At 52.4% G+C, this 9,858-nt stretch overlaps 1 protein-coding gene across 1 annotated transcript in view; it reads left to right on the forward strand.

Moving 5' to 3' along the window:
- Nucleotides 1-8,093, forward strand: part of pamr1b (peptidase domain containing associated with muscle regeneration 1b) — a 25,276-nt gene extending 17,183 nt beyond the window's left edge. The window contains exons 7-14 of the mRNA XM_060060581.1: nucleotides 209-394; nucleotides 1,135-2,325; nucleotides 2,685-2,861; nucleotides 3,212-3,278; nucleotides 3,766-3,986; nucleotides 4,684-4,790; nucleotides 5,299-5,541; nucleotides 6,727-8,093. Coding sequence (XP_059916564.1) covers nucleotides 209-394; nucleotides 1,135-2,325; nucleotides 2,685-2,861; nucleotides 3,212-3,278; nucleotides 3,766-3,986; nucleotides 4,684-4,790; nucleotides 5,299-5,541; nucleotides 6,727-7,293 — 2,759 coding nt within the window. The 3' untranslated portion in view covers nucleotides 7,294-8,093. The remainder of the gene's footprint in view (nucleotides 1-208; nucleotides 395-1,134; nucleotides 2,326-2,684; nucleotides 2,862-3,211; nucleotides 3,279-3,765; nucleotides 3,987-4,683; nucleotides 4,791-5,298; nucleotides 5,542-6,726) is intronic.
- Nucleotides 8,094-9,858: the final 1,765 nt, after the last annotated feature.

Consider the following 9,858-nt stretch of genomic DNA (forward strand, 5'->3'; position numbering starts at 1 on the left):
ACAACCAAAATAGCCATCCATTTATCAATATCTCTCTCTGGCTCTCTCTCTCTCTTGCTCACTCTCTCTCCCCCCCTCCCTCCCTCCCTCCCTCCCTCCCTCCCTCCCTCCCTCCCTCCCTCCCACCCACCTCTCTCTCTCTCTCTCTCTCTCTCTCTCTCTCTCTCTCTCTCTCTCTCTCCCCCCCCCCCCCAACCATCAGTACCAGTGGAGCAGTCCTGTTCCCTCCCGCCCAAGCCGGCCCACGGGGACCACTTCCTGGTGTACGGGCCCAACGACGTGCTGATCGCCCTGCAGTACCTCTGCTACCGGCCTTACAAGCTGACTGGCGGCTCCCAGCGGACCTGTCTGCCCAACAACACCTGGAGCGGAACCCCGGCCCTCTGTAGCAGAGGTAAGTGTCAAGGTGTCCCTGAGCAAGACACCTCACCCTAACTGCTCCTTACGAGCTGGTGGGTGCCTTGCTGGGTTGCCTTGCAGGGTTGACTCCGCCGTCGGTGTGCTCAATCGCCGTCTGCTCAATGCCCTAAATGTTAATGGAAAGGCCCCATAAGAGCCCAGATGTTAACACCTGTTTGACAGAGGTGTAATTTAGGCCAAATGTACAGACTCTGCACTTAACTGTCTCTGAGCCAGGAGATGAACCTGAGTTATCTAGGGTTACTTCAGTCCCGTTACTATGGCGTGCTGCTATTGAGATAAAAAGCAAAGCTGTCGGGCGGCATATGGCGCAGGAGGTAGTGTGGGTTGCCTGGTAACCGGGAGGTTGCTAGTTCAACCCCCGGCTCCTCCTAGCCGAGTGTCGAGGTGTCCCTGAGAAAGACAACTTACACCTTAGCTGCTCCTGACGAGCTGGTTGTCGCCTTGCATTGTTGACACCGCCGTCGGTGTGTGAATGTGTGCATTGATGGGTGAATGTTAGGCAGTATTGTAAAGCACTTTGAGTGGCCAGTGGTTATAAAATCTTAACATCTAGGACATCCACCATGTCCAAAAGGTCCTGGGTTTGATCCACATGTACACTGTCTCACTGCACGTTGTCATTGATAAGCAAGAAGGCCTAAGCTTCTTAATAACATGTGTCTCAATTCACTGTAAGTTGAGTAAAGCCCCCTCTTTCTGTTTGACTCCTAGTGAACAACACACTGGAGGAACCAGGAAGACACATGGAGACCAATGTAGCCGTCAAAGTTACTGAAGGCCAGGCTAACACAACGGAGGCTACGAAGACAGAGGCTCATACGACTGAGGCCAATGCACCCGCGGCTAACACGCCGGAAGCTACAACGACGGAAGCTAATACAAATGAGGTTAATACTACAGAGGTTAGCACCACCGAGGCTTATACCACAGAGGTGAACGCAACGGAGTTGAACAAAGCTGAGGTTAATACGACAGAGCTTACAACTACAGAAGTTAACACGAGAGAGGTTAATACTACGGAGGCTGTCAACGGGCATGAAGTCGATGCAGAGCACCGAAACACGACGACGGGAGGCCATGGAGAGCCGTCCGTCATCAACACTCTGGACATCCCTGACACAGAGGAGAGGAGAACGTTCTCACCAGACCCCCGCGGACGCGGTGACGCCCTGGAGGGCGACTGGACAGACATCTTAAACAGCGTGGACACGGTGGAAACCAGAGACAACGACCCAGCGGCGGTCGGAGAGAAGGACGGACGCTCGAAGGAAACCACGGCCGGGAACGACGTGATTGACGACACGAGGGGCGGGACAGCGGAGGTGACGGAGGTAGCGGTGGTCAGAGATAAGGGGCGGGAGGAGGAGGAGGAGAGGAGGAAGGAGCAGGTGGAGGAGGACAGCAGCCCAGACAAGGTCAGCCCCAACGACAGCGAGAGGAAGATAGCCCTGTCCGAGCGGGACAACGTCCTGGACGCAGCGTCGGAGGTCGCCCCGGAGGTTGTGCCGACAGCCAACCGGACGTGGACCGCCGACGGCAACGAGATCGTGACAGTGAACAAGACATGGGTTCCACCAGAGCCGGAGATGGAGACCGTACCAAGCAGGAGCAACAGCTCCCGGTTCACTCCGTACAGAGCGGGGGACGGCGAAGGAGAGGAGACCCCTGGGAAAGCCACGACGGACGGCGCGAAAGAGAGCCGAAACGAAAAGACAGACGAAGACACAAAAGCAGGGAAGGATGCTGCTGGGAAGGCGAGGGAGGACCTGGAGAAGGAGGTGAAAGAACAAGAGAGGCAGCAGAAGGAGAAGAAAAAGGAGGAGAAGGAGAAGAAGAAGGAGGAGGAGAAGGAGAAGAAAAAGGAGGAGGAGAAGGAGAAAGATCTCAACGCCAGCATTGACGGTGAGAACACATCTTCTATTAGACAGGGTTTATTTGTTGAGCAGAGTACAATGTACACAGCCAACGATTGAAGTAATCCAAACCACACGCCTAGGCAGTGTGGTCATTCAACTTTAAATCGAATCGAATGCTGAATTGTTTTCAAATGAATGAATGGCAAGGAAACCCCCCCCCTAAACAAAACAATCTGACGTGCTCGAGTTGAACAGGCACATCAGGGCCAGTCCAAGAGGAAAACATCCCACCCTTCCCCCACGACGTGGCTACTAGCTATCAACTCACATTTTCCTTCAAACCCCCCCCCCCCCCCCCCCCCCACCCCCCCCCGCCCTTCTCTAACCCCCTGCTGTGGTATCCAGGGGGGGTGTGCCGGGCTCCGCCCCGCCCACACCACGGCTCCCTCCGGCCCGTGCCAGGGCTGGTTCCAGCGACGGTGGAATACTCCTGTAACCATTCGTACGCACTCAGCGGTGAGGCCCGCCGAGCCTGCCAGCCCAACGGCACCTGGAGCGGCACGCAGCCGCTCTGCGTCCGAGGTACTCGGAAACTATTTCATCAACCAGGCCTTCATTATGTTACTGTTGTTGTTGTTGTTGTCGTCAGGGAAAGGGCACAGAGAGCATTATGCACCAACAGCGAATGGGCTCTTATAATGATGTTGTGTGTGTGTGTGTGTGTGTGTGTGTGTGTGTGTGTGTGTGTGTGTGTGTGTGTGTGTGTGTGTGTGTGTGTGTGTGTGTGTGTGTGTGTGTGTGTGTGTGTGTGAGTGTACACACATGTGTCTGCATACATGCTTGTGTGTGTGCGTATGTATGTGTGTGTGTGTGTGTGCGTGTGTGTGTGTGTGTGTGCGTGTGTGTGTGTGTGCGTGTGTGTGTGTGTATAGCCTGCAGAGAACCAAAGGTATCAGAGCTGGTCAGACAGAAAGTGCTGCCGCTGCAGATTCCATCCAGGTGTGTTGCACTGACTGTCACACTCTCTGACTCAGACTAAATTACTTACTGTCTCACTGTCTCACTGACTTCCTGTCACTCTGTCTAGCTGACTTCCTGCCACTCTGTTTCACTGTCTCACTGACTTCTTCTCTGAATCCGCAATGAATGACTGACTCACTGTCTGCACGCAAAAAATGAGTGTCATGCTTTATTCTATCAACCAATACCTATAATCTATATTTGATAATGAGAACTACCCGATCTGCAGATGGTAGGAGAAAATGGCTCAGTTCAATGGTGAAGCAAAAACATAATATAAATATTGTTCATAGTTTCTACATTTAAGATTCATGTATTGTTGTTCTTTGTACTATTTCTGTATTCAGCATCTTAATACAATCATTGTCACTGCAGCAACACACCAGCATGACCTCCTTGTTTGTGCAAACCAAGTAGGCCATAAAACTCTGTCCGTTCCCCGGCTCTCCTCCTCTCTCACCCCCAGGAAGACCCCCATCCACAAGCTCTACTCCATGGGGCTGGGGCACCTGCTGCAGGCCGACGAGCCCCGGGGGGCTGTCCAGGCCCTGCCCCAGGGCTTCCACCACCTGTACGCTCAGATAGAGTACCAGTGTGCCTCTCCCTACTACCACCACGCCGGCAGTTCACGCCGCACCTGCCTCAAGACCGGCAAGTGGAGCGGGCGTCATGTCTCCTGCTCGCCAGGTGAGGGCAGTAGCGGACCGTTGGAGGATATAACAGCTGGATGACGCTGGCTGACCCTCGGTGCTACAGGCAATCACACACACATACACACAGAAAAGCACACTGGGAGGAAGACACAGGTACATGCACAAACATATAACACATACAGAAATGCGCACACAAACACACACACACACACACACACACACACACACACACACACACACACACACACACACACACACACACACACACACATACACTTACACACTGATGCACGCAATGACACATTCACACACAGAAGGACACATGCGTACACAGTACACACACAGAAACCTTATTGAAAATAAAGAAGCTGTGAACTATACACACACACACACACACACACACACACACACACACACACACACACACACACACACACACACACACACACACACACACACACTCACAGACACATACACAAACACTTACACACACACACACACACACACACACACACACACACACACACACACACACACACACACACACACACACACACACACACACACACACACACAGACAGAGAGACAGTCAACGAAGGGGTCAGGTTTAATTGAACACAATGCCAAGTGGGGACTCTCAAACCTCTTCTATATCTTCCCCTTCCTTCCCCCCCTCTCCCACCCCACTCTCCCCTCTCCCACTTCACGTCCCTCCCTCTCCTGTACCCCAGTGTGTGGGAAGCATTCGACCTTTGACCCCCAGAGGCCAGCAGAAGCCCACTGGCCTTGGCTGGCGGCCATCTATCGGCGCTCCACCAAGAAAGCCAACGCGTCCAAGGTGAGTGACTTCCCCCTTCAGTTATACCGACAGGACCCCGTGGTCCGGAGATCGTAACCACGTTCACGAGGGTAACCGTGTAAAACCGTGTACCAAAATGGTTTGCCTAAATTACCTCCTCGTGCCGATTCTTCCGAAATTGCCGAGGGCGTGTGTCACGAATGTAAACACAAACGTTTTAAAAAACGAAAATGAATAGCACATCGGTCTTTGTGGTAGGGCATTTTGTGATGTACTTGCATGGCAATCCACTTTTGAATTTAAATGAAAAAGAAAATTGCATGCTCGCATTAGCTGTCACAATGCCTTCGACTGCGACGGTTTATACAGGCTACAACACACGTCACTGCGAGGTGTGAATGAAGACAAATGGTACGGTTCACCGAGCGCAGGCACGCTGTCAATTGTGGCTTCCGTTGACCCATATCGTGCAACACCTAGGATAAACCTGTTTTTTTTTTTAAAAGCATCCTCATGAATAAATCGTCTTGCCTCGACCCGTCTCCAGGCGGCCTCATTGAAGCCCCTGAAGAGCGGCGCCGGGTCGGTTCCGGGGGGCCAGGACGGGGGGTCCGACTGGCAGCTGGTGTGCAGTGGGGCCCTTGTGAACCAGCGCAGCGTGGTGGTGGCGGCCCACTGCGTGACCGAGCTGGGGAAGGCGTACCCCCTGGGGACCGCCAAGATGAAAGTGGTGGTTGGCAAGCACTACCGCAACGACCTCAGGACCTCCAAGGGCCTGCAACACCTCAGGGTGAGTTCTGCATCGAGTGCAGGAGAATTCTCCAACATCTCAGCGGGAACTCTCCTCACTAGTGGTCCATGGAGGTACTGCAAGTTAATTACGCCTTTTCTGACGGCATTACTGTTATTAAAGGTACATGTTACCTACCTGAGGCACCATGGCATAGTTGCGAGCATTGGGTTATGTTACCTATTCAGGTCAGATGTGGATGCCTCAAGTCAGATACACTGATTTTAGTGTATCCTCTAAGAGCTTTCCATAGTGAGCGTTTAGGGGGGATATGACACCTCATCTACTAGCAGGGTGATAAAGGGCAGAACACTTACCTCACACTGGCTGTCTGCGTGAAGAGTTGAGGAGCTAAAGATCCAATCGGATACCAGGGGCATGAGGCCCTGATTGGGAACTCTGGTCAGGACTCTGGGGGCTTCTGCCCCTACTCTTACGACGAGTGCCATGGGATGTAATGGGGACCACAGGGAGTAAGGGCCTCGGTTTAGCGGGTCATATCATCCAGTCCTGAACTCTCCTCCCTCCTTTGTTGGAGCCCACCTTTTCATCCAGCATCTGCCTCCGTTCATGTGGAGAGTAAAACGCTTCAACTCTAACAAGAGGAGAGATCAGGAAACCACAGAATATAGCTTAAGACTTTCATTTAGGACTTTAACAAGGTAATACAAAAGCTGTCCGTCTTTATATTCTCGCTTTTCTTCATCCCAAGAGCTCCAATAAAGGGTTGTTATTGTCAAGGCCTAAACATGGCCTCACCACCAACCTCCATTATCTGTGGCATTCTGGGATTTGTGTCTGATCATCTTGCCTCGGTGATCAACTTATCAATGGCCTTGTCTGGACACCATCTTCGTTCCTGCATGTGCCATTCACATATCTTGCTATTAAAGCCTTGTAGATAACTGTGCAGACTGTTAGGATACCAACAAACTGTATAGATACTTGTGTCACAGAACATCGGATTACCTTTCTAAGAAGCGAGAGTCTCTTCAGAAGACTCTCATTGTTGCCAGATTGGGCGGGAAATATGGCCCAATCTGGCAACCCTGAAGACTCTTTTTCCAACACATTTTTACATTCACTCACCATATAAGGCAAGATATTGATTATAATCCTTCCAAGGGTTTTGTCAAATCAAATCCTCCCTCATTGTCTCCCCCCCCCCCCCCCCCCCATCTCCAGGTGGCCTCAGTCGCCGTGCACCCCAACTACGACCCCCTGATCCTGGACTCGGACCTGGCCGTGCTCCGGCTGCTGGACAAGGCCCGGATCGGGGAGCAGACCCTGCCTCTGTGCCTCCCGGACGCCCTGGTACCCCCCGTGGCGGGGGTCCCCCGGGAGGGCCTGGTCACGGGCTGGTCCCCGCTGCCCGACCCGTCCCTGGGGGTGGAGGAGCGGGCCCGGGTGGGGCTGGTGCGCCTGGCCGACGTGGTGCCCTGCGAGCAGCAGTACGCCCGCAACGGCGCCCCCGTCAGCGTCTCGGACAACATGCTGTGCGCCAGCCACAAGCCCGACTACGGCGTGTCCAACATCTGCCCCTCCGACACCGGCGGGATCCTGGTCCTGCCCGGGGCCCCCACCTCCGGGGACCCAGCGGAGGGCCGGGACCCAGAGGAGGGCCAGGCCCCGTGGCGGCTGATGGGCCTGGTGAGCTTCGGGTACGAGCAGGGGGAGTGTGACCCGGCACTCTACACTGTGTACACGCACGTGGCCCACTTCAAGGACTGGATCGAGGGCCTCATGAGATAAACCTATCGCCCTCCTGGCTGGCTCCCCTCCTCCTCCTTCTTCTCTAAAACGCTGGGCCTGTGCTCACCTTCACAAAACTCTCACTGTCTCTTTAGTGTCTCTTTCTCACTGTCTCTCTCTCACTGTGGCTTCACTGCCTCTCTCTCACTGTTTCTCTCATACTGTCTCTTCACTGTCTCTCTCACTGGCTCCTCAGAGTCTCTCTCTCAGCGTCTCTCCACTTTCTCTCTCACACTGCTTGAAACGAGGAGGCGGTGTCTGCATTAGTTCCATCTGGAGCCGTGATACTTCAACCGTCACTTGGACAGGCACCAAACGTTAGCGGAAGAAAGACTTGAGAATCTGTCGATCGGCTGCTGCTGGTCGACAATGTACTGGCTGTTATGTATATAGGATGCACTGTATTATTCTTAACTCATAGGATTCAGAGATGTACATATTGTATTAAAGGATAAGTCTTTGTGTTTAATTAAAGGTGATGCCGTTGTAAAGACTGTAAAGAATCTGCCATTAATTAAGATAAGGTTACGTCGATAATTGAGGAGGTAATTTGGTGGTCAAACATTTTCATTAAATGTAGGATGGGGTCCGCTTGTGAGGCTTATAAATAGTACGCTATTTACATTACATATTAGTCACAAAACCCTGGCACGCCACCCTCAATTAGCATGAGCTAAAATGACATGTTATCCATGACAGAGAAATGCAATTACAATACCCATTAAAAGAAAATCCCTCAGCAAATGCATTATTTAAGAATGAATTGCTCTTCTGTGCGCAAATTAAATTCCTGGCTTGAACTAATGCCTCGTTTATTATTTAGAAGGGCGTTTACACTGATGTGGAAATATTCTCGTCTCATGACGCACCACTAGGGGGCCCTATAGAAACAAATTATTATCAATCTCCAGCCCTGTTCAGATGCTTGATTATGTTTTAATCGGACTATCGTATCTGACATCGGTTGTAATGAGTTAAATGCTTCATCATCACACGAAAGGACGCATATAACCTACCGACGCCACAGGCGATACTGCTTTTCTAACAGCAGGGCTTTTAATGTTATTGTGTGTTTTTGAGTATTTATACATGATTTGATTGAATTGAATTATTGCCTCCCGTTTTTCATCCCCTCACATTAAACTGAAAGTTCACTTACATATATGCATGCATGCATGCGTAACGGTCCTGCGTGCAGCCGTGCCAACTCTCAAGCGAGCGTCCGGGTGCCAGGAGACCTGCGAGTCTGCGACGCCTCGCGAGGTGCAGTCCCGTGCTGCTCGTAGTCTGGAATACACCACACGGTGGCATGCAGCCCGACACACTAATTGATATCTCGCCGTGGTGGAAAGGGAAAAGTGCTGCTTGGGGGATCATTATGTGAATTGTGTGTTTAGTGGGGAGATGCACAAAGCTCGAGAGACCTGGCTCCTAGTATCACGATAATCTCCCCCGTGCTTGGATCCGAGTTGCCTATGAATTTTACCCCACACCGGTCATTTAGGGTAGAGACAAATTGGGAGAACGAGCCATTGCCTGTAGCTGTGTGTGCGTGTTTGTGTGTGTGTGTGTGTGTGTGTGTGTGTGTGTGTGTGTGTGTGTGTGTGTGTGTGTGTGTGTGTGTGTGTGTGTGTGTGTGTGTGTGTGTGTGTGTGTGTGTGTGTGTGTGTGCGTGCGTGCGTGCGTGTGTGTGTGTGTGTGTGATTGTGTGTTTGCGTTTGTGAGAGAGAGTGTGAGTGTGTTCTCTACCGGCTCCAGACATCCTCAGAGACGGTGAGAAGCAGATGCATTGCTGATGGACTGCCAGCTAGACTGATAGACGGGTGAATTTATGTTAAAGTCGTTGAAAAAGAGTCTGGTTGACATGGGAAACCTCTCTCTCCGTCTCTGTCTCTCTCTCTCCCTCTCTCCCTCTCTACCCCCCCCCCCCCCCTCTTGTTTCGAGTGTGCGTTTCCCAGTCTACTATAGAACAGCACCCATGAAAGCCCTCCTGTTCTCCATCCCTTCTTTCATTGGTCTTCAACGGGAGCTTAGCCCGTATACGTGAGAGCGTTCCCGGAGGGAAGATCCGTTCTCAGGACCCCTGCTCGGCTCACAGGGCCCCATCGGTAATGAAGGACAATCCCAGACACTCCCCCCCCCCCCCCCCCGACTCTCCCCCCATGGATCCGCTCCACCGGGCCTGGGGGGCAAGGTGCATAGATGAGGAGCTGAGAGAGGGACCCCACGAGAGGTACCACCGTTGTGGCCTGAGTTCTCAGCAGCCACATCCGTCCGTCGTCCGTCCGTCTGTCCCCGGTTTCCCATTCCCTTGGTCCCACTCTGTTGTCTCTCCTCTCTCTGTAGAGCTCTGTTACCTGGCGGCCATATTGATTAGTCGCGTCGGGGAAACCGTTTAGAACTGTCTGGGAAACCATGGCAACGCACAGGAAGCACATTCGGAATCCGGGTGGGAAAAGGAATGCAGGGCTGAGATATAATGTGTTCCCGTGGTTCTCATGGTGTGCCCAAATATTCTAGAAGGTTTCCCCACCATACCCTCACCAAAATGGCCGCAAGGTGAA

Source organism: Gadus macrocephalus, chromosome 9 (genome assembly GCF_031168955.1).
Source record: "Gadus macrocephalus chromosome 9, ASM3116895v1".
Taxonomy (NCBI): domain Eukaryota; kingdom Metazoa; phylum Chordata; class Actinopteri; order Gadiformes; family Gadidae; genus Gadus; species Gadus macrocephalus.